This window comes from Pagrus pagrus (assembly GCF_965226575.1).
Source record: "Pagrus pagrus genome assembly, chromosome: 21".
NCBI lineage: Eukaryota > Metazoa > Chordata > Actinopteri > Spariformes > Sparidae > Pagrus > Pagrus pagrus.
In genome coordinates this window covers 22,871,328-22,891,461 of record NC_140208.1, presented here as the reverse complement: position 1 = coordinate 22,891,461, position 20,134 = coordinate 22,871,328, and the positions used below count along the sequence as shown (strand labels likewise).

The window sequence follows — 20,134 nt, the reverse complement described above, 5'->3', positions numbered from 1 at the left end:
ATGTTAGCCTGACCAACAGTCCAAAAAACAAATAGCTGGAAAGCTGCAGCTGGAATTAGGTTCAAACGATTAATGGTGTGGTCGTTTCAGCTTCGCTTCTGAAACCAGTTTTAATGTTCACCTCAGACTGCCTGTTTTTCCCACGATGCTGCTGCATAGAAGCTTTAAACAAACCAGAGCACTTGTAGAGGAGATTGGTAGATTAGAAGATGTAGCAGGTGATAAGGTGAGGCTTGGGTTCAGATTTGTTCTAATTGTTTTGACAGAAACCAACACTTGTATGTTTAAAGTCCTTCTGAAGGCCAGTGTGTTTCAGTGTGTCTCTGCGCTCCCAGACAAAGCCTCTCCTGTTCTGCTAAGCTGTAGGATCCAGGGTCAGCATCAGTGCCAGGTCTTCAGCTGTGTGCACAGAGAAAGAGGTCACCGGGTTGTTTGTGGGTCTGATTGTGTTAGGTAACACAGTTAGGAGAATTAAATATTGAGAGAGAACTTGTAGCCCCTCAACAGCTTTGCTCTGACGGCTTTTATTCTTGAGGTCTGCTTGGGAAGGTGGAGCATTTAGGAAAAGCACAGCTATGTGCTGCAGCATTGTGAGCGTAAGAAGAATACACAAAATGGCCTGTTTACTGTTTAAATTGAGTAAAGGAAAAGAGCAAAATGGTAGATCAGTCATCACATTTCAAATTGCATGATCTAAGTGTATGATTTCTACTGTAGTTAAAATGTTTTTTTCCTAATGTTTGTGAGGGTGTGGATGTTGTAGGCCAAACCTCCGTCCTGCAGGGGGCAGCGCAGCCCCCTCCTCTCCCTCTCCTCTCCAGGTTATTGTCCTTATCCTGCTCCCTCTGTGTGTAGATTTTGCCCGCTGCGTGTATTCATTGCACCCATCCTGTGCCATGTGTGTTGTTTTATTTCTGTCGGCTGGAAGAGTGAGGTGTGTGTGTGTGTGTGTGTGTGTGTGTGTGTGAGTGTGAGTGTGAGTGTGTGTGAGAGACAGAGTGACTGAGAGAGAGAGGGGTAGAGAGAGAGAGAGAGAGCGTATATCACAATTTGCCACTGCTTCCTGAGGTCACCATGCACATGTGTGTGTTCCTTCCACTGTGTGGAGTCACAGCAGATACATCAGTACTAAGCACTGAGCTGCATCCTCAGCTGGATTCACAGACTGACAGCAGATGTGGCAGAAGTTGCTCCTGACCAGTGGTCCTCATTACTCTCCTCTGATCTGAATGTGTGCCATCCACTGGTGGGCTCAACTTCTACCCCCACCTGACTGACTGAGCATGTGTTTTTGAACAATGACAATGATTTTGTTCCTGAATTTGACATTTTACCTGGCTTATTTTTTTAGGAATTGGTTCTGGGTACTTTTTGGTTGGATCCGTACTCTGCATTATTTTGTGATATTTTAAGAGAAGTGGTGGGAAACTATTGTAGCACTTATTGTAGCAAAGAAAATAGTTGTATTTGACTTTGTTCTGAGGTCATCTGCATGTTGAACATTTTGACACCCAAAGTTTTTTCAGTGCTATTTCAGACTTTTTCCTAATATATTTCTTTTGTCTTTTTTTTTCTAGCCGGATTTACTGAACTTCAAGAAAGGCTGGATGGTGAAGCTGGATGAGCAAGGCCAGGTACTATGAACTCTTTAATCTGCCCCCTTTTTTAAGTGAGGTCGACCGATATTTAAAGGTCCTAAACGCCAAATTGAGCACCTCTAGTGGTCACAGTTCAGAACCATGCCAGACCAAAACCAACTGGCATGTCGGACACACCTCCCCTCTGATTCCCATCATACAGTGCAATAACTCACCGGAGAGATGTAACCTGTCCGGACGTAGTGTTCTCTCTCCAGAGCCGATTTACTGAACAACTTTGTCTTGTTTGTGTCCATGTTTTAGTGGAAGAAGTACTGGTTTGTTCTGACAGATCACAGCCTGAGATACTATAAGGACTCAATTGCAGAGGAGGTGAGCTTATTTGTTCTTAATTGCATATTTCTGTGTTGAACAGATCTTTGTTTTATTTCATGTCTCTTCTCTTTGTGTCACCTCAGGCCTCTGACCTCGATGGTGAGATCGACTTGTCAACTTGCTGCAATGTAACTGAGTACCAGGCTCAACGCAACTATGGCTTCCAAATACATGTAAGAGGCAAATATTTCTACTGTGAATGTTATGTTATTCCCACATTTATTCCAATAATTAAGTATTATGACCTGGTTTTACATACATATCCCTTTGATAAAGTGAAAGCCTCTACAATAATTTGATTTGATGGTCCTGTAATAAATCACACAACTTGAGGATTTATTGCTGCTTACACTGTCAGGAGAGGCAACAGTATGGTTACTTTTTCTAACTATAGTTTATTTCATGGTGCTCTTAAATGTTTAGACCCAGGAGGGAGTGCACACTCTGTCGGCCATGACAGCGGGGATACGCAGGAACTGGATCCAGGCTGTCATGAAGAACGTCAGACCCTCCACTGCCCCTGATGTGGCGAGGTCAGTACGATCACTTCAGCACTTCTGTAAACATGTTTCAGTGATATGAGGATAGATAATTAAGCCTCTGATCTGAACGAACCCTGGATGTCCACTGGAGGCAGCAGTTTCATGGCTCCATCGCTGGTCCGTCATATCTTCAAGCAGTCTGTAATCCAGTCAAGTTTAGATGATTTTTACTGACATTTTTTGTGTTTTACAAACATAATAAAAAAAGATTGATTGTGATGACAGATACTTTGTCACTGTACTAGATGTATTGTAATAAGTGTATACTGTCTGAAGTCTTAATTTGGTAGAAAGAAGCTAGCATTCTTTCTCATGCGTCATAGAGGTTTGACAGAAACAAACAAGAAAAACTAGTTTTATGTCTCCGTGCCGGGGACAGCCGTGGCTGAAGGCATTATGTTTTTCAGGTTGTTCGTCCGTCCGTCCGTCCGTTCGGCTGTCTCATTCTTGTGAATGCAATACCTTATGAACACCTGGAGGGAATTTCTCCAAATTTGGTACAGATGTTCACTTGTACTCAAGATTGAACTGATTAGAATTTGGTGGCCAAAGGTCAAGAGGCCACTATGACAACACATTTTGGCCTTAATTCCAGGATTCAAACAGTAAAGGTGCGTTCACACCGGACCTTTTATTTTTGTTGCTGGCGACAAGTTTACATATGAAGTCAATGCAAACGAGCGACTGAGCGGTTAATCGCTCAGGCGAAATGTCGCTGGGGCTCTGAGCGACAGCGTCGGAGCAACGGAGCGAGAAAACGCTCAATTGCTCTGTCGCTCGAGATGAGAAACCCCAAGTCTCTGGCCGTCAGACGCTTGTCGCTCAGCGCTGATTGGCTGCCGTAATCTATGTGTAACTATGACAACTACTGAAACCATGGAAACGTAATACAACTCCGCCGGTCCGGAAGAGCAAAGCCGGCTTTACGTTGACACACACACACACACACACACACACACCGGAGACAAATGGCCAGGCGCTCCTCAGCTGAGATGGAGCGCTTGCACTTGGTGTCCAACCGGGCAATCCTGCCTCCGATTCTCGCCAACAGCTCGTCAAACTGGGCCGTTGTCAGCAGCGTATACCGTTGAAAACGCAACAGAGCGATTTTTTTGGAGCGACACGAGCGTCAGCGACAAAAATAAAAGGTCCGGTGTGAACGCACCTTAAGTACGATAAATGTCTAACAGGATGAAATGATGAAGTTATGCATTATAATAAGCATTTTGAAGCTAAAACTTCCTCGCCTGCCTTCTTCACTGCCTTTCAGCTCAACTGAGGATCATGGCTCCTTCTCTCCTTTGGAGGGTCTGGTCAGGCCAGATGTCACCCAGGACTCCCCCTCCTCTGAGGCCTCGTCTGTGGAGAGAGAATCAACTGCGGGTGTCCCAAAGAGCCGGGCGCGTGAACGAAGAAGAGAAGGCCGGTCTAAGACCTTCGACTGGGCAGAGTTCAGACCCATCGCTCAGGCTCTGGCTCAGCAGCGGGCACAGGAGGCCGAGAGCCTCCACACAGACCTGGGAGAGCTGGAGCGCAGTCGGAGGAGAGAGGAGAGGCGGAAGAGGTATGAGTCTGTGACCAGCTCATCGGAAAATACATCCGTTACAGAAGGAGGGAGGGCGGACTGTGAGAGCGGAGACGGTGTCCGACAGATAGATCCATTAAGTCCCACGTCTTTGGAGAGGCAGCAGAGGGTGGAGGAGGTGATTGAACAACACTGGCACCAGGTGGAGAATACGCCCATCCGGGACGAGAGGAGAGTGCCTCTACCCACTGCAGTGCAAACCAGAGAGACTGCCGAGCTGGAGCAGCTACTGGAGAATTACAAGCAAGGGGTAAGTTTGCTCATTATGTGTCTATCTCTTAGTCTATTCAGTCAATGTCAAATACAGTGAGTACACACCCAGCAAGTTGCACATCCGGGGATGATGAGAAGCACATGAAATTAAATAGAACGGTTTTATTTCAAGTGCATGTAAGATGAACTTTGACAAACAGTACTGCTACATTTCTTTCATCACAGCGGCACATTAGGTAGGTTCCAGTCTTCGTAAATTGGGTAACTGGTCATGTGATTTTCTACTATTAAGCTTTAAAACAAGAAGAATGCATTTAATTCAATTTATCAACCCATCTAAAGTTGAAGATTTTGAGCAGGAAATGTAACTGTGATTTAAGAGTAAAACTTATTATCAATATTGTGAATGTGTGTGCAATTTACTTAGTCAAAAAACAGGTTCATATTTTCGTTCTACACTGTATTAAACAAAATATGATTAATCCAAGAATTATACCATATATGACATGTTTCTACATGGATGAAGTAAAACTGTTACTAGTTGTTGTTGTTGTTGTTGTTGTTTGTTTTTTACATTTACAAAGATATTACATTTATGGTATACCTGACATTACTCTACTAGTTGCTCAATAATTACTCCTCAGTATTCAAATATGATATCAACGTTAAAAAGTGGTTCTAAATGTAACAAATGGCTTTTAGACCAATTCTGGTAATAATGACAAACCAATGGTCGGTCATGTTTGAATTTGTAATATTTGACTGTCTATTCGAACAGCTCTGCACTTGAAGCTAAACTTAACGTTAGCTGAAGAAGCTCAAGTCAAGACAGCACAGTCAAGAGCTTTGAAGATGGTCCCAGTTTAAACCAGGACATTCTGACAACTCTCAATTAATCTGAGGAGATCACCTTGATTTCCTGTGTACAAAAAGACACAACAGTCTGTTGGTGTATCATGTGGGCAAAAGACACAGCTCATTCTTTATTTTTCAAACATTCACAAGTACTGCTATGTAGAGAGCATATTGAGCAGGAAACAGCCGAGCACTTCAGTTGTCTCAGTTGTTCCAACTCACAGAGTGAACGGAATGAGGTTGTTAAGACATTGTTAATTATGTGAGTCATAGCCTAATTAAAATCTCTTGTGATCTGAAAAATACACTCTTTCATATGAATTAATTTTGACATCAAACTATGAATTGTTCTGACCTAAAAATAAGCCATTTTATGTTCTGTTTATTTTTTTTAAACTATTCAGACATTCTCCCCACTGCCCCTGCAGGTAGAGGACCTGAAGGCCCAGCTGGAGAGCTGTCACCAGCAGCTCCTTGATTCAAACAAGCACAAGCAGGAGCTGGAGCTCCAGCTGAGAACGGCTCTGGAGAGAGAACACGACATCCGGACAGGTTACATCTCTCCGGTGAGTTATTGCACTCTGTGTATTCACTGTGCAGCTGCATTGCACTGTATGATGGGAAATCCTGTACTAGATTTAATGCTGTATTCTCAGTTGAGCAGTTTTTTCTCCTCCATTTTGTAACATTCTTTGCATGTTGTATTTTATTGAAAGAAAACATCAAACAAACTGACATCGAAGCAACAAAGTGGCTCTAGATATGTACCTTTGCATGAGTTCATTGCATGTAAAAGAACATTGATATCTTATTACTACATTGGCTTCTACTAGTTAATCTCCTATCTCTGTGTCGTAGGTCTGTACTGTAGCTGAACTCATGCTAGCAGTTACTTCAGTATTGTGCTGATTTTGGACCAAGGAACTCAGGTTTTGTTGTTGCTCATGTGACTCTGAGGATAATTTAGCTCTAGATGAAAATGAGAAAACCTTGTAAATTGTTTTTGTTTTTTTTACTTGGATGCTAAAGATAGTCATGTGACAGCAATGGCCCCTTATTTGCACATGGTTTGAAATATGAATTTAAAATGAAAAGTGCAAATGACGTATGGAAGGAAGGTAACACTTCATAACAACCATATGTAAATATTTTTCTTATTAAATTAAAAATAGATACATTTATTCATTTTATATTGAATCAAATTAAGAAATGTTGGTAATCTTGATTTAAAGCCTCGCTCTCTCTAGTAATTAACTAAAAATTGTTGTATCACTTTTTTAAATGTAGAGTGTAGATATTTTCCTCAGTTTTCCTCAGTCACTGGCACAATGAGTTAACTTGTTGAAATGTTTGGCCCAACATGTATGGATAATAACCTCTTGGCTTGTTTTCTAATTATTTGCATGGACGTCAGATTCTCATCTTCTATTAACTGCTATACAGACCATTCATTTGTTATTCTGTTAACAAATATTGCTTATATGTAATGGCATAAATGTGTGATAATGGTTGAATTTCTGTGCTTGTTTGTGGACGTATGGATGGATTTGGCAGAGTGAGGCTGAATGATGACTTCTTTAGATGATTCAGTTTTTTATATGGTTGAGTTAAAGGCAGACACTGCTGTGGTTTTTGTATTGTAGTGTATACCATTTTTGTGTTGTTTTTTGTTTTAGAAATAGAAAACTTAAGTGATTTCCAATGAATTATGCTGAACATTTGTAAATATATTTGAGGGCTAGATTTTAGCTTGATAATAATATTCACTATCTCCACTCAGAAAAGAATTGCATTGGTGCAAGACATGAGCTTGGACCAGAGAACCTCTGAAATGTGTTTGTAGGACCTGGTATGCCTTACATTCCTGAGTAAACCATCTAGCTGAAACTAATATTGCATTACTTACCACATGAAGTAACTTTTAACCATTTAATGTGCATGCTCTGTTGTGATTAACTAACCCTGGCCATTTAATTGCTTTCCTTTGCTTTGAATTTACACCATTAAAACCAAAAGGAATTTTGAATTTGTTTTGAATCACTGTTAATTCACATTATTTGAGACTATCATGTGGGAAAGCTAATTGTAATGTGACTTTTAATAGAAATAATGGGGAAATGATTGGTAGCTAACGCTGAATATTATTAGCAAGCTTTTTGTCTCCCCTGCTGTATGTTAACCAAATGTCTGGTCCCCTTTTCCAAGCTGGAGCACCCTTTGGGTCTGGAGGCTGATGTGACGCCCCAGACGAAGAGGCCCGAACTGGTTAGTTCTCAAGCACAGAGTTTAACAAAGAAGTACCAGGAGACCAAAGAGCTCCTGAAGCTGCAAGAGCTGAAAAAGCGCAATATGCAGGCACAGCTTGGCCTCTCACTTTCTCACCTCCCCATCAAGGAACCTTACTTTTCTGACCTCCAAAAACCATCCATTCTGGAAGGTCCTCTCCCTGAACCTGTCCAAAAAAATGTTAGCTTCTTGCTCCTGGACAGCACAGATGCAATTCAAGAACTGGAAGACTTGATAATTGATAAACCTCTGACCCTCAAGGAGCTGACAAAATTGTTGACGTCCCATAGTTGTAATCAAGAGACAGCAGAGAAACAACAACTTCAGAAGCTCTTGGAGACATGGAAGCACCAGCAAGAGATAGAAAATGAAACATTAAAAAAGAGTTTAGCCAGGGCAGGTGAAAGTATTCGTGAATACGAATCCCGTCTTCTAACCATGGAGGATTTGGTGGGGAAGGTCCGGAAGCAAACTTTTGAAGGCCTTAAAAGTCCCTATGGCCCCCTTTCAGAACTTGGAAAGCATCCTGAGTCAAACGAGATGACGATTGGAATGCTCTCTCAGAGGGTTGAACTTTTAACAAGTGAAAACGGGGCATTGAAACAACGTTGGCAGGAGATAGTCAACCAGCTGACTGAGGCTGACAGGGAAATAGATAGACTGAAGGCTGAGCTGATCAGTCAGCAGGGCGGCAAACAGCATCATCTGACCATGGAAGAGCTGAAAAGACTGAAGGCTGAACTGGCTGAAAATCAGGCGAACGCTATAGACAGGGAGTATTACGAGAGGGAGCTGAATGAGAAATCCTTGAGGCTTCATGAAGCTCTAGTTACGTTGGAGGAGCTTGGCAACACCCTAAAAAACACTGAGAAGATGCTGCAGTTGAAAGAGGCCACGCTGAAAGGTCTTGGCTTCAGAGCAGATTTTGAGGATGAGGAGTTATCTCCAGAGAAATATCAACTCAAAGAACTGCTCGAAGCCTCACAAGTAAAGTTATTTGAGACAGAGGCAAACCTTCAGTCTACAGAGCAGCGCTGTTCAGAACTTGAAGCCAGGAACAGTGAGCTAATCACACTAAACCAGGAATCTGAAAGAGTCAGTCGAGAGAAGCTTAGAGAAGCAGAAAACGAAATAAGAATGCTGCGAGAGAAGTTAGAAATGAAGACGGGTAGAGTTGAAAAGACAGTTAGCGAGTGTGTTGAAGCAGGAGGGAAGCAGGTTGACAATAAAAGACTTTTAAAGAAAGTAGTAGAAGAGATTGAGATGAAGTCTGAGGCGATTAATCAGGTTTTAGGAATGTTAGCGAAGGTAGATGTTAATGTAGAGAAAGTGTTGAGTGATTTAAAAAGCACTTTATTCTGTTCGTCGAAAGAGGAGCCGGTCTGTGTGAGTCAGAAAGACATGAGGTTGGTAATAGAGGCAGAGTTCTGGAGCCAGCTGTTGGGTTCATCCAAAATAAAACCAGAGGAAGACAGGCACAGCTGTGAAAGAGGTGAGGCAGAACAGATGATGGCACAGAAGTGCTTGATGCTCTTGATTAGGAGGATTTGTCCACAACCAAAAGTTGAGAGTGAAGGAGTGACAGAAGCAGATTTTGCAACAATGTACAGATGGCTTGATAATGAAACAAATGCTCTGATTCATAAGGAGTTAACAGAGAGCTTGGAGGCAAAGTCAAACATGTTCAAGCAGATTGCATCCAGTGTGAAGTTGGCAAAAGATGACAAGCTTCTGTCTTTGGCTATAGCAAGCTTTGATTTCAGTCGAGAACAGAAACAGTCCTCTGAATATCTGAGTGATGCCCTTAAAGAAGCCTACGTGTCTTATGTGATCACTAGGATGACAGTCCAGCATGAGAAAGTACTAAAGCAAAAGCACACAGAACTTCAGATTGGTAGCTTGGATTGTCCACAGTGTCCTAAACTGAGAGAAGCTATCAGAGATCTCAAGTCCAAACTGGCAGATCTTCAGAGTCAACTCTCTGAGGCTTCTCTGAAAACCAACCCTGGGCCTCAAACTTTAATACAGATTGAAGGAGAGCCCATAGACTCATTGGATAAATGCATTGAGCTTCATGACATGATAGCCAGACACAGAAAGGAACTACAAGAGGTCAAAGACAGCTACGAGCAGGAAGCTGAAAAGTTGAGGCAGGAAGTAACTAAGGCCAGTGAGATACTGCATGTCCGTTCGGAAGAAAATGTGAAAGAGATCGACTCGCTGACAGACTGCATGGAGAACCTGAAGAAGCAGCACGAGATGGAGAGGTCAAACCTCATAGAGAGGTTTGACAGGGAAATGGAAGAGCTGAGAGGCATGATGAGTCCCGCAAACCCAGAGAAGAACTCGACAGACGAGGACAGACCGCCACATCACGACTCAGTCCAAACATCCACCCTGAAGGAGCGCATTCAAGAACTGGTGACCCAAGTTTCAGTCATGACCCAAGAGATGAGACGACGCGAAGAGCAGGGAGACAAAACAACTCTACGGCTGAAATACGAGAAAGACCTGGAAAACCTGAAGGTGGAAGCGCTCGTTGTCCTTGCCGTCGTCCATCTGTGATGCCTTGTGTTCCTTTGTGGCATTCCCAGATCCCCCTCCCTTCCCCAACCCCTACTCCCCTTCCTAACCTCGCTCACCCTACTCTTGCTCTTCGTTTAGTAAACCTCTTTTCTTCAGTGTTGCATGAAAACTAACCTCTTTTAGGTCTATGTGATCATTGATGCTCTAGTAGTTGTGCACTGAGGAACCCATTTTGTGAAGTAACTGGAACATTAGATTATCCATGAAAAAATGACACAGATGCTGTCAGATTTTTGACACCACCCCATCACACCAGTCTCATCTCCTCTGAAATGAGTTCCTCTGGTCATAGTTCCAATGTGTGCTTATTAATCCAACCCTTTGACTCGGCTAAGCCACATTTTAAATGGTTAAGGGCAAAGAGTTTACCCTTTTTAACACCTTTAAACATTTCAATAATTTGATTTGTAGACATTGATAATTAGCTGTTTTGCCAATTGTTATTTACAATCAGGCTGAAAGTTAGCACTAGCCACTATACACAAGTGGTTTGGAGATTTCCTTCACTTACCATCCAAATAAACAATGGTAATCTATTGAGTGGCTGGTAAAAACGTTCACAAGCCATTTGGCCCATTTAAAATTCGGCTAGTAGCTTGATTTGTACGGGTCTGAACTCCTTTCCCCTAAGCTGTTTCTACTAACATTTAAATTTTAATCCCTGCTTTCCCTGAATAAGTGTTGATGGCATAACATGTCGATTCTTTGATTTAGTCATTTTAACTGGAGGTCTACTTACGGGCTTTTTCTAGAGCCCTCAAGTGCTCGCCACAGACATCACCAGCAAATGGAGTTGTTGGTTTCAGTTGTCGTGACCAAGTAACCTTTGGTCACATGATAAGATGTCTCATGTATATGTATATATATATATATATATATATATATATATATATATATATATACACAAACTTCCTAAAGTCTGGAAGCGAACCTTGACAAGATTATGTAGTAGAATTACTAGTCATGAGGTTAATTAACTTTCAAGTGTAGGCTTTGTATTTCTCTCCATGATAAAGGGTCAGTTCAGCCACTTCTTTAAAAAAGATATTCCCTCACCTATCTCATGGTATGTGGCTAAATGGATTGTTTTTGTTTGCTGAATACAATGGAGGCGAAAGAAATGTTTTTTCCTCTGGTCGAAGCACCTAGAAAATGTCATTCGATAAGAGCTCAACAGTGACGTTTCTCTCCTCATACAGTGTCATGATAATGCACAGACCTGACTGTATACAGTTAACAGCACTTTATAGCTTTGATAAAACATAGTTCCTTATGACTACTGGTCATATGGCAATATTGTCTCTGAAGTAACTTGTTGCTGTTGTAATTTTCAAATGTAAAATACTGTGTCACAGATTAAATTCCATCACCTCCATTTTGTTGGGGTAGTTGTACAAATTCCAGAAGTGTGTATTTCAAACCTTCAGCTTGTCAAGCCAAAACTGCATCTGCCTGGCTCGACAACACAAGGGATATTTAGGAAAATGTGTTTAAAGGTTGATTTCAGCATTTAGTTTAAAAGTCTCTTTTATCAGCTTATTTTGTGCATTTAAAGGATCAGGCTGGTGTTATTTTATATTTTTATTCCTGTCTACATTTCACATCCTCCAAGCCTATTGGTTCCTAGCAAAGATGTGAATCTGTATTTCACGTCTAAAAAATGCACAATCATTTGCTAAGACAACTTGGATCAATACACATTTAGCAGACTAGTGAGCATCAGAGGAAGGAGGGCACTATGTGGGATTTAATCAAATTAAACTTCAGTGTCTGTGTTAATGGTAATGAACGAAAATGTCACCCAGTTGCCACAGTGTGGATCTTTGGTGTGTATAGTTTCGAGGTAACAGTGGAGCTGTACACCAGCCCGACCTTTAAATAATATATTTTTAATTTGTTAAAAGTCCTTTTAATATCCTTTTAGTTTAAACCTGGCAGTTAGAAGTCTGTGAGATTGGAAGATATCAAAGTCCAAGAAATAGGCTTACAGGGTTTTAACAACACGATAACTGTTAAACAGTAGAGACTAAGAGACTTGGTCTGATGAGACCGAGCGGTGACTTTGTAACACAAAGATTGCAGCTTTTGAATGTTTGACATGTTTTTGAAAAGTGAGTTTTCCTCGTGTTTAACTGTATTGGTGTCTCAGATAGTCAGCTCATGTCTTGGTTCAGTGAATACTCTGCAGTGTCTGAGTAGTGAGTCCATGGCCCCGCCATGACCTGACACACAAGATACATCGGCTGACATGCTTCTAAATAAAGCTTGTGCATGGTCTGATGTCAGAGCAGGAAGTTTATATTCGCTCAGTGGGGGAGACTTTTCAGCCTCTCACTGTAGGTTCCTGGTCTGAGCTCTCAGGGGGTTTGATCCCTGTGAAAACACACTGGACTGGACTCCATTTCCCCTGTTTGGCTGGCCGGGGCACAGCCGTCGACTGAGTCCTCAGATTAGTGGCAGTGAATAGAGGACGGAAGCAGGACGAGGTTTTTAGTAGGGCCTGTGTAAAGGCCATTGAAATCCCTTCTTGTGGAAACTTGCACTGTAGTTATAATAGCAGTGTAATGGCTCTGTCTAAAAGTGTGCTGCTGATGAGGATTATGCTCCTCGTTTCCTCTCTCCATACCACCCGAAGGTGCTAGTTTGGCACGCTGACCTCACACACTGAAGAAACATTTAAGTGCAGCGTCTCAGACGCCAAGCTATTCATAATTGCTTTATGCTATCAGATTAACCCTGCATTCCACCAGAGATTTGGCTCATAGGCAGATTAGGATTTGCACATTAGCTGCAGACTGTAGCCACTATTCAACAACATGAGCTCAGTTTGGAGAAAGTGTTTTAGAAGCATCACCTGTGGATGTTTTGCTGTCGATAGTAAAGGGCTACGAATACGTTCTTACACCCTCCGCTCTCATTGTCTCTGCATTCCTTCAGTATTGTGTATCCTGTCATACCTCTTAACCCTTTTTGTACTCACACAGGCTCAACTTGCTCATGGCTAACAGGCTGTAACTTGCAAGTTACTTGCTGGGAACAGATGATGATCTGCACTGGCTAATGTTGTAGGGCCCAGGGGTTTTTCCTGCTCAGCATGAGGAGAACCTTTTGGTCCGTGTCCATATGGCCTAAAAACTCACAGTTGCACAATGGTTTCCTGTCTCATAGGCCACCTGCGAGAGGGGCTTCGCTGCCATGGAGGAGTCCCATCAGAAGGTGATTGATGAGCTGCAGAGGAAACACCAGAGAGAGCTGGAGAACCTGCATGAGGAGAAGGAGCGACTGCTGGCTGAGGAGACAGCAGCCACCATTGCTGGTAAATCACATCCTGGATCAAATAACCTGCTGAACATGTTAGATTAGTCAAGAAAGCAGAAAACACTGAATTGTTATTGCTCTCATTTATCACCAGTACATTTCAAGTAGAATGCATCATCGTACTGCCTCATCTTGACCCTACCACAGTAACAATACAGTTTTAAAACAAAGTGTAAAAGTTGTACTGAATGTGTTAAAGGACTTGTCTTTTTCTTTAGCAATTGAGGCAATGAAAAATGCCCACCGGACAGAGCTGGAGAAAGAGCTGGACAGAGCTCGCAAGGCCAACAACAACACAGAAAACGCAGACATAGAAGAGATCCGCAGACAGCATGAGTAAGTTTTCTATAGCATAGCTGCAGTATGGTCTTTAGAATCAGGCTGATGTTGACCAAGGACCTTCAGTCGTTAATGATGCTCTTGAATTACAAAGCTGCATAAAGAGTGGTGTCAGGATATGATGAGGACAAGTACAGAACACATCTCCTAATCAGCAGTAACACGTCATATGTCGAAGAGCCAAAACGTCATGTGATGGGATGGATGAAAGCGAGGTTTCCAGTTGACCACTCCAATATGGAATGAACGCAACATAACCTGCTCATTTCTGCTGCATCACTGGAGTGATGAGCTAACGGGTGACTCAGTAGATTTTTTTGTCATGATGCCATAGTTGGAAAACGGCCTCACCTTAATCTATAATTGTACATCTACAGCACAAAGGCAGAATAATCCTTCCACTGAGTCAGCGCTTCCACACACTTTGGTGTCATGAGCATCTCCTTTTTATGTTATCAAAGAAAGCAACAGCAGCCAGTCTGCTGACAGGAAAGAAATGGATCAGGAGTACAAGACAAACTGACAGTCAGTATCAGTGCATATGATGGTGAATAGTTGCAAGACACAGGAGTAGTTAAATGCCAAAGATATATGTGAGGTTTCAGTTGAGAAAGGCCGTGCTCAGTATGTATCTCAGTCAGAGAAAACAAAAATAAACGTATCAGCCAATGTTTCTTTCTTGTTTTGCTTAACTTGATATTGTGATGGCCTCAATAATCCAGCATGTGTCAGTCCATACTGTGTCATTGTCGTTCTTGTTATTGTTGTTAGACTGTTCTGACCGTGTTTGATTCATATAAACTGAGCTGATAAAGTGCTGAAGCATCACATTTAGCAGCTGTCACTCTGGACCTGCTTGTACATGTGTGGAGGTGTGTTCCAGCTCACCTGCCTCTCTGCAGCACACTGTCACGATGAAATGCTGCAGGTGTTGACAGTAAATCACAGTGCACTTCATTAAGCTGTCTGAAGGTTTTTCATCTTTCAAGGTTTTCACTCACTTCATACTCTCAAGGGAAGATTTTCTTTTAACTTGTGCAGTGGCTGTCTCACTGATCCCAGAGCTGTGTCACTGTGAATAAGGCAGGATGAAGACCTCCTGTCCCAGAAGGTGTCAAATTTAACCTCACTACATCATCAGGACAGTACAGACTGACTGGTTAATCAGACCAGAGCCTGGGCATTTAGCTGTATTTACAACTTTTTCCCCTTGAAGCCAAACTGTCAGTATGAGATTTAGTCTCAGTGTGGTGTTGTGTTATGTTTCAGGGAGGAGCTGTGTTCGTTCCAGCGGGAGATCGAGGTGTTGTCGGAGCAGTATTCCCAGAAGTGCCTGGAAAACGCCCACCTGGCCCAGGCGCTGGAGGCCGAGAGGCAGGCCCTCAGGCAGTGTCAGAGAGAGAACCAGGAGCTCAACGCACACAACCAGGTGCAGACACACACCTGTGAACAAATATTTACTCAGAGACACAGTGTGCATGAATACACTGTGTCCGGCTGTTCTGCTAAACTCTGCTTGTTTGTGGCATTTGTAGGAGCTGAACAACCGTCTGGCAGCAGAGATCACTAAGATGCGCTCCATGACATCTGAGGATGGAGTTGGAGACACAAACACCACAATACAGGGAAAAGAGCTCTACGAGTTAGAGGTAAGGTTCAAACAAAAAGTCACAACAAAGCAATAAGATCAAACTTGAGCATAAAATCCTGCATCTAAAACATGATTAAATCACCACCCGTCCTTCAAATAACGTCACTTGTGGCTCAAAAAAACAAATGCCACACTCGAGGCTTCAATTAGGAATCTACAAACCTCTTCACCGTGGGTTTCCCTGGATTCTTACAAAGTTCTCTTTTGTTTTCCAGGTGATGTTGAGGGTGAAGGAGTCAGAGGTCCAGTACCTGAAGCAGGAAATCAACTCCCTGAAAGACGAACTCCAAGCTGCCCAAAGAGTATGTTTGTTCCCCCTCTGTTCTGATAGTGATTGAAAGCCCTTTAAATTGGTGACATCCAGAATTTCCCATCTGAGATACGACATGAATAGCCTTTATCTGAACTGCCAAACAATGTGTTTCTAGGACAAGAAATATGCAACAGATAAGTACAAGGACATCTACACAGAGCTGAGCATCGTCAAGGCCAAAGCAGAGCGGGACCTGGGCCGGCTCAGAGACCAGCTGCAGCTGGCTCATGAGGCGCTCGGCGAGCCTTCGCTGGAGGAGGTGGAACGAGGAGGATATGGTATGACTAAAAAGAAACACAGAGGGACTCATGTCAGAACAATCATGTCTTCTTTTGTCTCTTATTCATGAAGGATGGGCGTTCAGGAGGTTTGAACATGAGGGTGAAACTGCTACGTAAGGGCTACCTGTTCTTTTCTACATGTTGGCTAGTTTTATTCACAAAAAAGTACCCGAGAGTAAAAAGAAGAATTTCAAACTGCAGAGCTTCAAGTCTACAAGTCACTGTTCTGTACAGTGTTTCCCCTCGGATGAAGTGGTAGCAGTGAAGGTGTCACACACGCATGTGCCATCCGGGAAGTTTCTGTGTGTCAGCTGGCAGCAGAGGGACTCTAAGTACATAACGTACATATGAGGTGTGATGAGCCAGTCTTTTGAACTCAGCTGAAAATTCAGAACGAAACTGTCCCCCCATTCTCCTCTGTAACTTTCATACAGACAGCGAGGGTGAATAACGGGGCAATATTCCCGCCTTGAAAAGGCAGAGTGACACTAGACAGATGGCAGTAAATAAAGGAAGAGAACATACAACAATGGTCCTAAAAAGGCCATGGACGTGAATCTCATGGTGTGTGTGTGTGTGTGTGTTATGCAGTGTACACAGGGGCTCCCCAAGCCTTTTTAACATTGTGTATAATGTGCGTGTTAACAATGAGTGTTTGTTGGAGTGGTTCTTGCATGAGGTCCACTGTGTGCTGACTAAACTGAAGACTACAACCTCTCTGTTTCTCTTTATTTACCCTCTGACACATTTTCTTCCACAGATATCATGAAGTCCAAAAGCAACCCTGACATCCTCAAGATGGCGGCTGCTGCAGCCAAACGCTCAGAGCGCACCATGAGGTCAAAAGTGAGTTTCCCGGACAGCTGAGATCAAAATGAATGCTTCATCCCACCGTAGAGTTGATTGAGGATTTTTGTGGAGCTTGCGTCCCTCATTGTGTCATAATGCTTTAGCAGCAACACACTTCAGTCCTGTCTGAGGTGTCCCACCAAACATAGACTGAGAATCACTTTCAAGTGACTCACTGCCATCTACTGGTCACCTGCAGCACTGCATGCAGCACTGCATGCCCACTGTTGCATCATGATTGGCTCCTGCTGGGCTGCGTTGTATTTCTCCATCAACACTGCAGTCTTGGGATTGTGATGCAGATGAAACACCACAGTCGTCTAACACACACTTGCTGGTGTGTTTCCCCCTTCTGTCTTCAGTCTGTGAGTCGAGACATGCCCTGGGACAGTTGGGGCTGCTGAGGACGTGCACGCCTCCTTCCCCTTCTCCTTTTGGTAAACCAAACCAGACGCAACCACGGCTGGTTTAAGCACATCCTCCTGCCCTCCACCTTTAAGCACTCAGCACTGAGTCACTTCTCTACAAGCATCGCACTGCACAGACACTTGATGGTGAAGGACAGTTCACGACACTGTCTCAGATATTATGAATGGGTTGCTTACAGACTCAGGGTCATACTATGGAGCCCTTAATCCAACTAAAGCCAGCAAAGATTATCAGGCGAGTCAAATATGTATCCGAGTACATCAATAAACTTTTTTAAAATGGTGTCAAAAGAAATATGAAGCTATATATTTTACCTGAACCTCAATTCAGTTAAAATAATGTAAGAGTTGATTTGTTTTTACTCGTCCTTCATCTGTGTATATATACAGGCACTGTACACATCACATGTATCCATGAGACATGGATGATTTAACAGGACCTGCAATGGTGCAGTTTGACAATGAAAGTTAGTTGCGGCTAGGTTGCTAGTTTAAAGGCTAATGCTCTGTGTGTTAGTGACCAGTGTTTTCAGGTAAGCTAGCTACACAGTCTGCATGTACACACACCTGCAGTGGAGTGATTGTTGGCCTGCACAGTCCTGTAGCAGCAGTACTCTCACCACGCTGTAAAAAGCAACATCATGTGGAACATGTTCATTCAAAGTACATTTTATTTTATATACATATTATATCATTAGACCATTGTTACTCACACATTCATATAAAAGCAGGTTTTACTGTTGTAGTTGGTTGAAGTGGAGCTCACTTTGAACCATTGCGTATCGGACACAACTGATTATTGTTATTTTGGATTAATCTGCTGATAGTTTTCTGACTCAATCAATCGATTGTTACATAAAAATGTTAAAATAGTGAGAAATGCCATCACACTTACCCCGAACCCAAAGTGACACACAGTGTTAGTGAAGCTGGAACCGTGAAATGACCTCAACGATTATCACAGTAGTTTCTATTATTTGATTAATGAAGTTATCCTTTTAGTTGTGATTGTGTAAACTGTTTAATTCCTAACAAAATCCTATTTTCTAAACTCTTCAAATGTTTTTAATGTACAAATATTAGTTTGAAAAGTAACTAAAGTGTTTTAGATGAATGTAGTGGAGTCAAAGATAAAAGAAGCATGAATAAAATAAAAAAAAATAAAAAAATACCAGCGGCCCTGGACCTACACACATGGACTCGGTCGTTTCATTATTATATAAGCACAAGAAAAACTGGAAATGTGGGCAGAGAATGTGAAATAGTACAATACAATAGTAGTACAATATAGTACAATAAATACATTTATATTATCAATTATGATTTACATACACTTTAATTATTTAACTAATTGTATCATTTATTGGTTATTTGGGGCTCCAGGGAGTGAAGCAGGGTTTGTAGTCAGTGGGCTGTCATGGTTCCCTGTTAGAGATTGAATCACTGGGTGTCAACAGATCCACACAGACCAAAGAGACACCGCCTGCTCAGGAAAGGTGTGATTTGTCCTCGTCATTATTAACATGTGCTTTTTGTCTCCTCGTCCCCGCAGAGTCTAAAGGAAGGACTGACGGCTGAGCAGAGACTCCACCTGTTTGAAAACAAAGACACAAAGGAGTTCTGACAGTGACGCGTCCCGGCTGCCGACCTAGCTGCATGTTTAGAAGTCCACTATATTTTAGCTCTGTATGACTTATTTAGTAACACTACACACTGGTCACAAAACACAGATCATATATTATTAAAAACATGGTATGAAGTTTGATTTCATGTCTAGATTTTGCATTCCATGCACTTCAGTTACTGTGACATTTTTGTATTGTTTGTGTCTTACTGTAAATACTGTTTTTAATTGAGCGTCTGTCATGCATACATTAAAACTATGACTGTGTAAGCTACTGTTTTAACTCCCCAGACTGTTGCTAGCCAAAGGCATAAACGTGATGTTTAATGGCTAAACACAACTACATGTTGATGAGTGTGTAATACTTGCATAACAAAACCATAGGAATGAGTGTGGCGCTCCGCGGCTCCGTCATCATTCCAGCACAGACGGAGGTGTCGCTCAGTCAACCAGCTATGGAACAAAAGTGCTCGTCTGCATTAGAAAACAGGTCCCTACCATGTCGCTTCATCGCCTCACTTCTACATTAACATCACAGATGTAGAAGAAAGCTGAATGCATATGGATAGGCTTCACTGATTATAATTTAAATATATATATATGAAAATTTATATAGAGTTTTTTTTTTCTCACTGCAATCATCAGTCCAGCTGTATAGGAACTGTTGGAGTTTATGTTTGTAGTCGTGTTCAGTGGCAGTCCCTTTGTATTTATTTAAATGATTGGGATTTTTCTTTCACATTCCCATTCCTCTGTTCTCTATTATTGTAAATATAAAGCAAATATACACCAACTGACTACAGGTTTATTAGCAATAAATATTTTTGCACCCTCTGTTGTGTGACTGTTATGTATGATTCTTATATTGACACAATGATCAAATGAACAAGAAAGTAACACAAGATGGGCTTTACAGTACAAATATAAGGACCGCATGGAGCTCAGTGTCTAAATGTGGGACCTGCTGCTGCCTCTCAAGTGAACGTCGCATACAGTGCTTCACATGCTGAGCTGGCACTGAAACAGAAACAGACCTTTTGAATACCAGGTAGATATATTGTGTAGTTTCACCAGCACAGAGAATTCATACCTGACGTCTTCAGTGAGGACATCTCAATGTTCCTCAGGAGCAGGGCGAAAAGGGAAGGCCATCAATAATCATGTTCATCATAAATAAGCACCGATAACCACATTTTATTTTTACTCAACAATACAAAATAAATACTTTATTCATTGTTGCTTTAATAAAATGTTGCCTGTTTCATAGTGAAACTTTTCTTACTCTTTCCTG

General features: G+C 42.1%; 1 protein-coding gene and 1 long non-coding RNA gene across 8 annotated transcripts in view; one reads left to right on the top strand and one right to left on the bottom strand.

The window, feature by feature from the left end:
* The window catches only part of LOC311250756 (myosin phosphatase Rho interacting protein), a 45,045-nt gene extending 25,368 nt beyond the window's left edge, over nt 1-19,677 (top strand). The window contains exons 10-25 of one of the 7 annotated variants that reach the window (XM_084342764.1): nt 1,578-1,634; nt 1,902-1,970; nt 2,057-2,146; nt 2,397-2,506; nt 3,786-4,350; nt 5,573-5,734; nt 7,374-9,980; nt 13,209-13,356; nt 13,577-13,694; nt 14,967-15,126; nt 15,233-15,346; nt 15,564-15,650; nt 15,777-15,939; nt 16,703-16,788; nt 17,154-17,228; nt 18,772-19,677. In XM_084342764.1, the coding sequence (XP_084198890.1) occupies nt 1,578-1,634; nt 1,902-1,970; nt 2,057-2,146; nt 2,397-2,506; nt 3,786-4,350; nt 5,573-5,734; nt 7,374-9,980; nt 13,209-13,356; nt 13,577-13,694; nt 14,967-15,126; nt 15,233-15,346; nt 15,564-15,650; nt 15,777-15,939; nt 16,703-16,788; nt 17,154-17,195 (4,578 nt within the window). In that variant the 3' untranslated portion in view covers nt 17,196-17,228; nt 18,772-19,677. The remainder of the gene's footprint in view (nt 1-1,577; nt 1,635-1,901; nt 1,971-2,056; nt 2,147-2,396; nt 2,507-3,785; nt 4,351-5,572; nt 5,735-7,373; nt 9,981-13,208; nt 13,357-13,576; nt 13,695-14,966; nt 15,127-15,232; nt 15,347-15,563; nt 15,651-15,776; nt 15,940-16,702; nt 16,789-17,153; nt 17,229-18,771) is intronic. The other 6 variants (XM_084342763.1, XM_084342762.1, XM_084342765.1 and 3 more) reach the window with 6 other exon arrangements.
* On the bottom strand, nt 18,748-19,979 carry LOC311250757. The gene is made up of 2 exons (XR_014621318.1): nt 19,934-19,979; nt 18,748-19,860 (listed from the first exon to the last, which is right to left on the bottom strand). It is a non-coding gene; the product is annotated as an uncharacterized lncRNA (long non-coding RNA).
* Between the last annotated feature and the right edge of the window lie 155 nt (nt 19,980-20,134).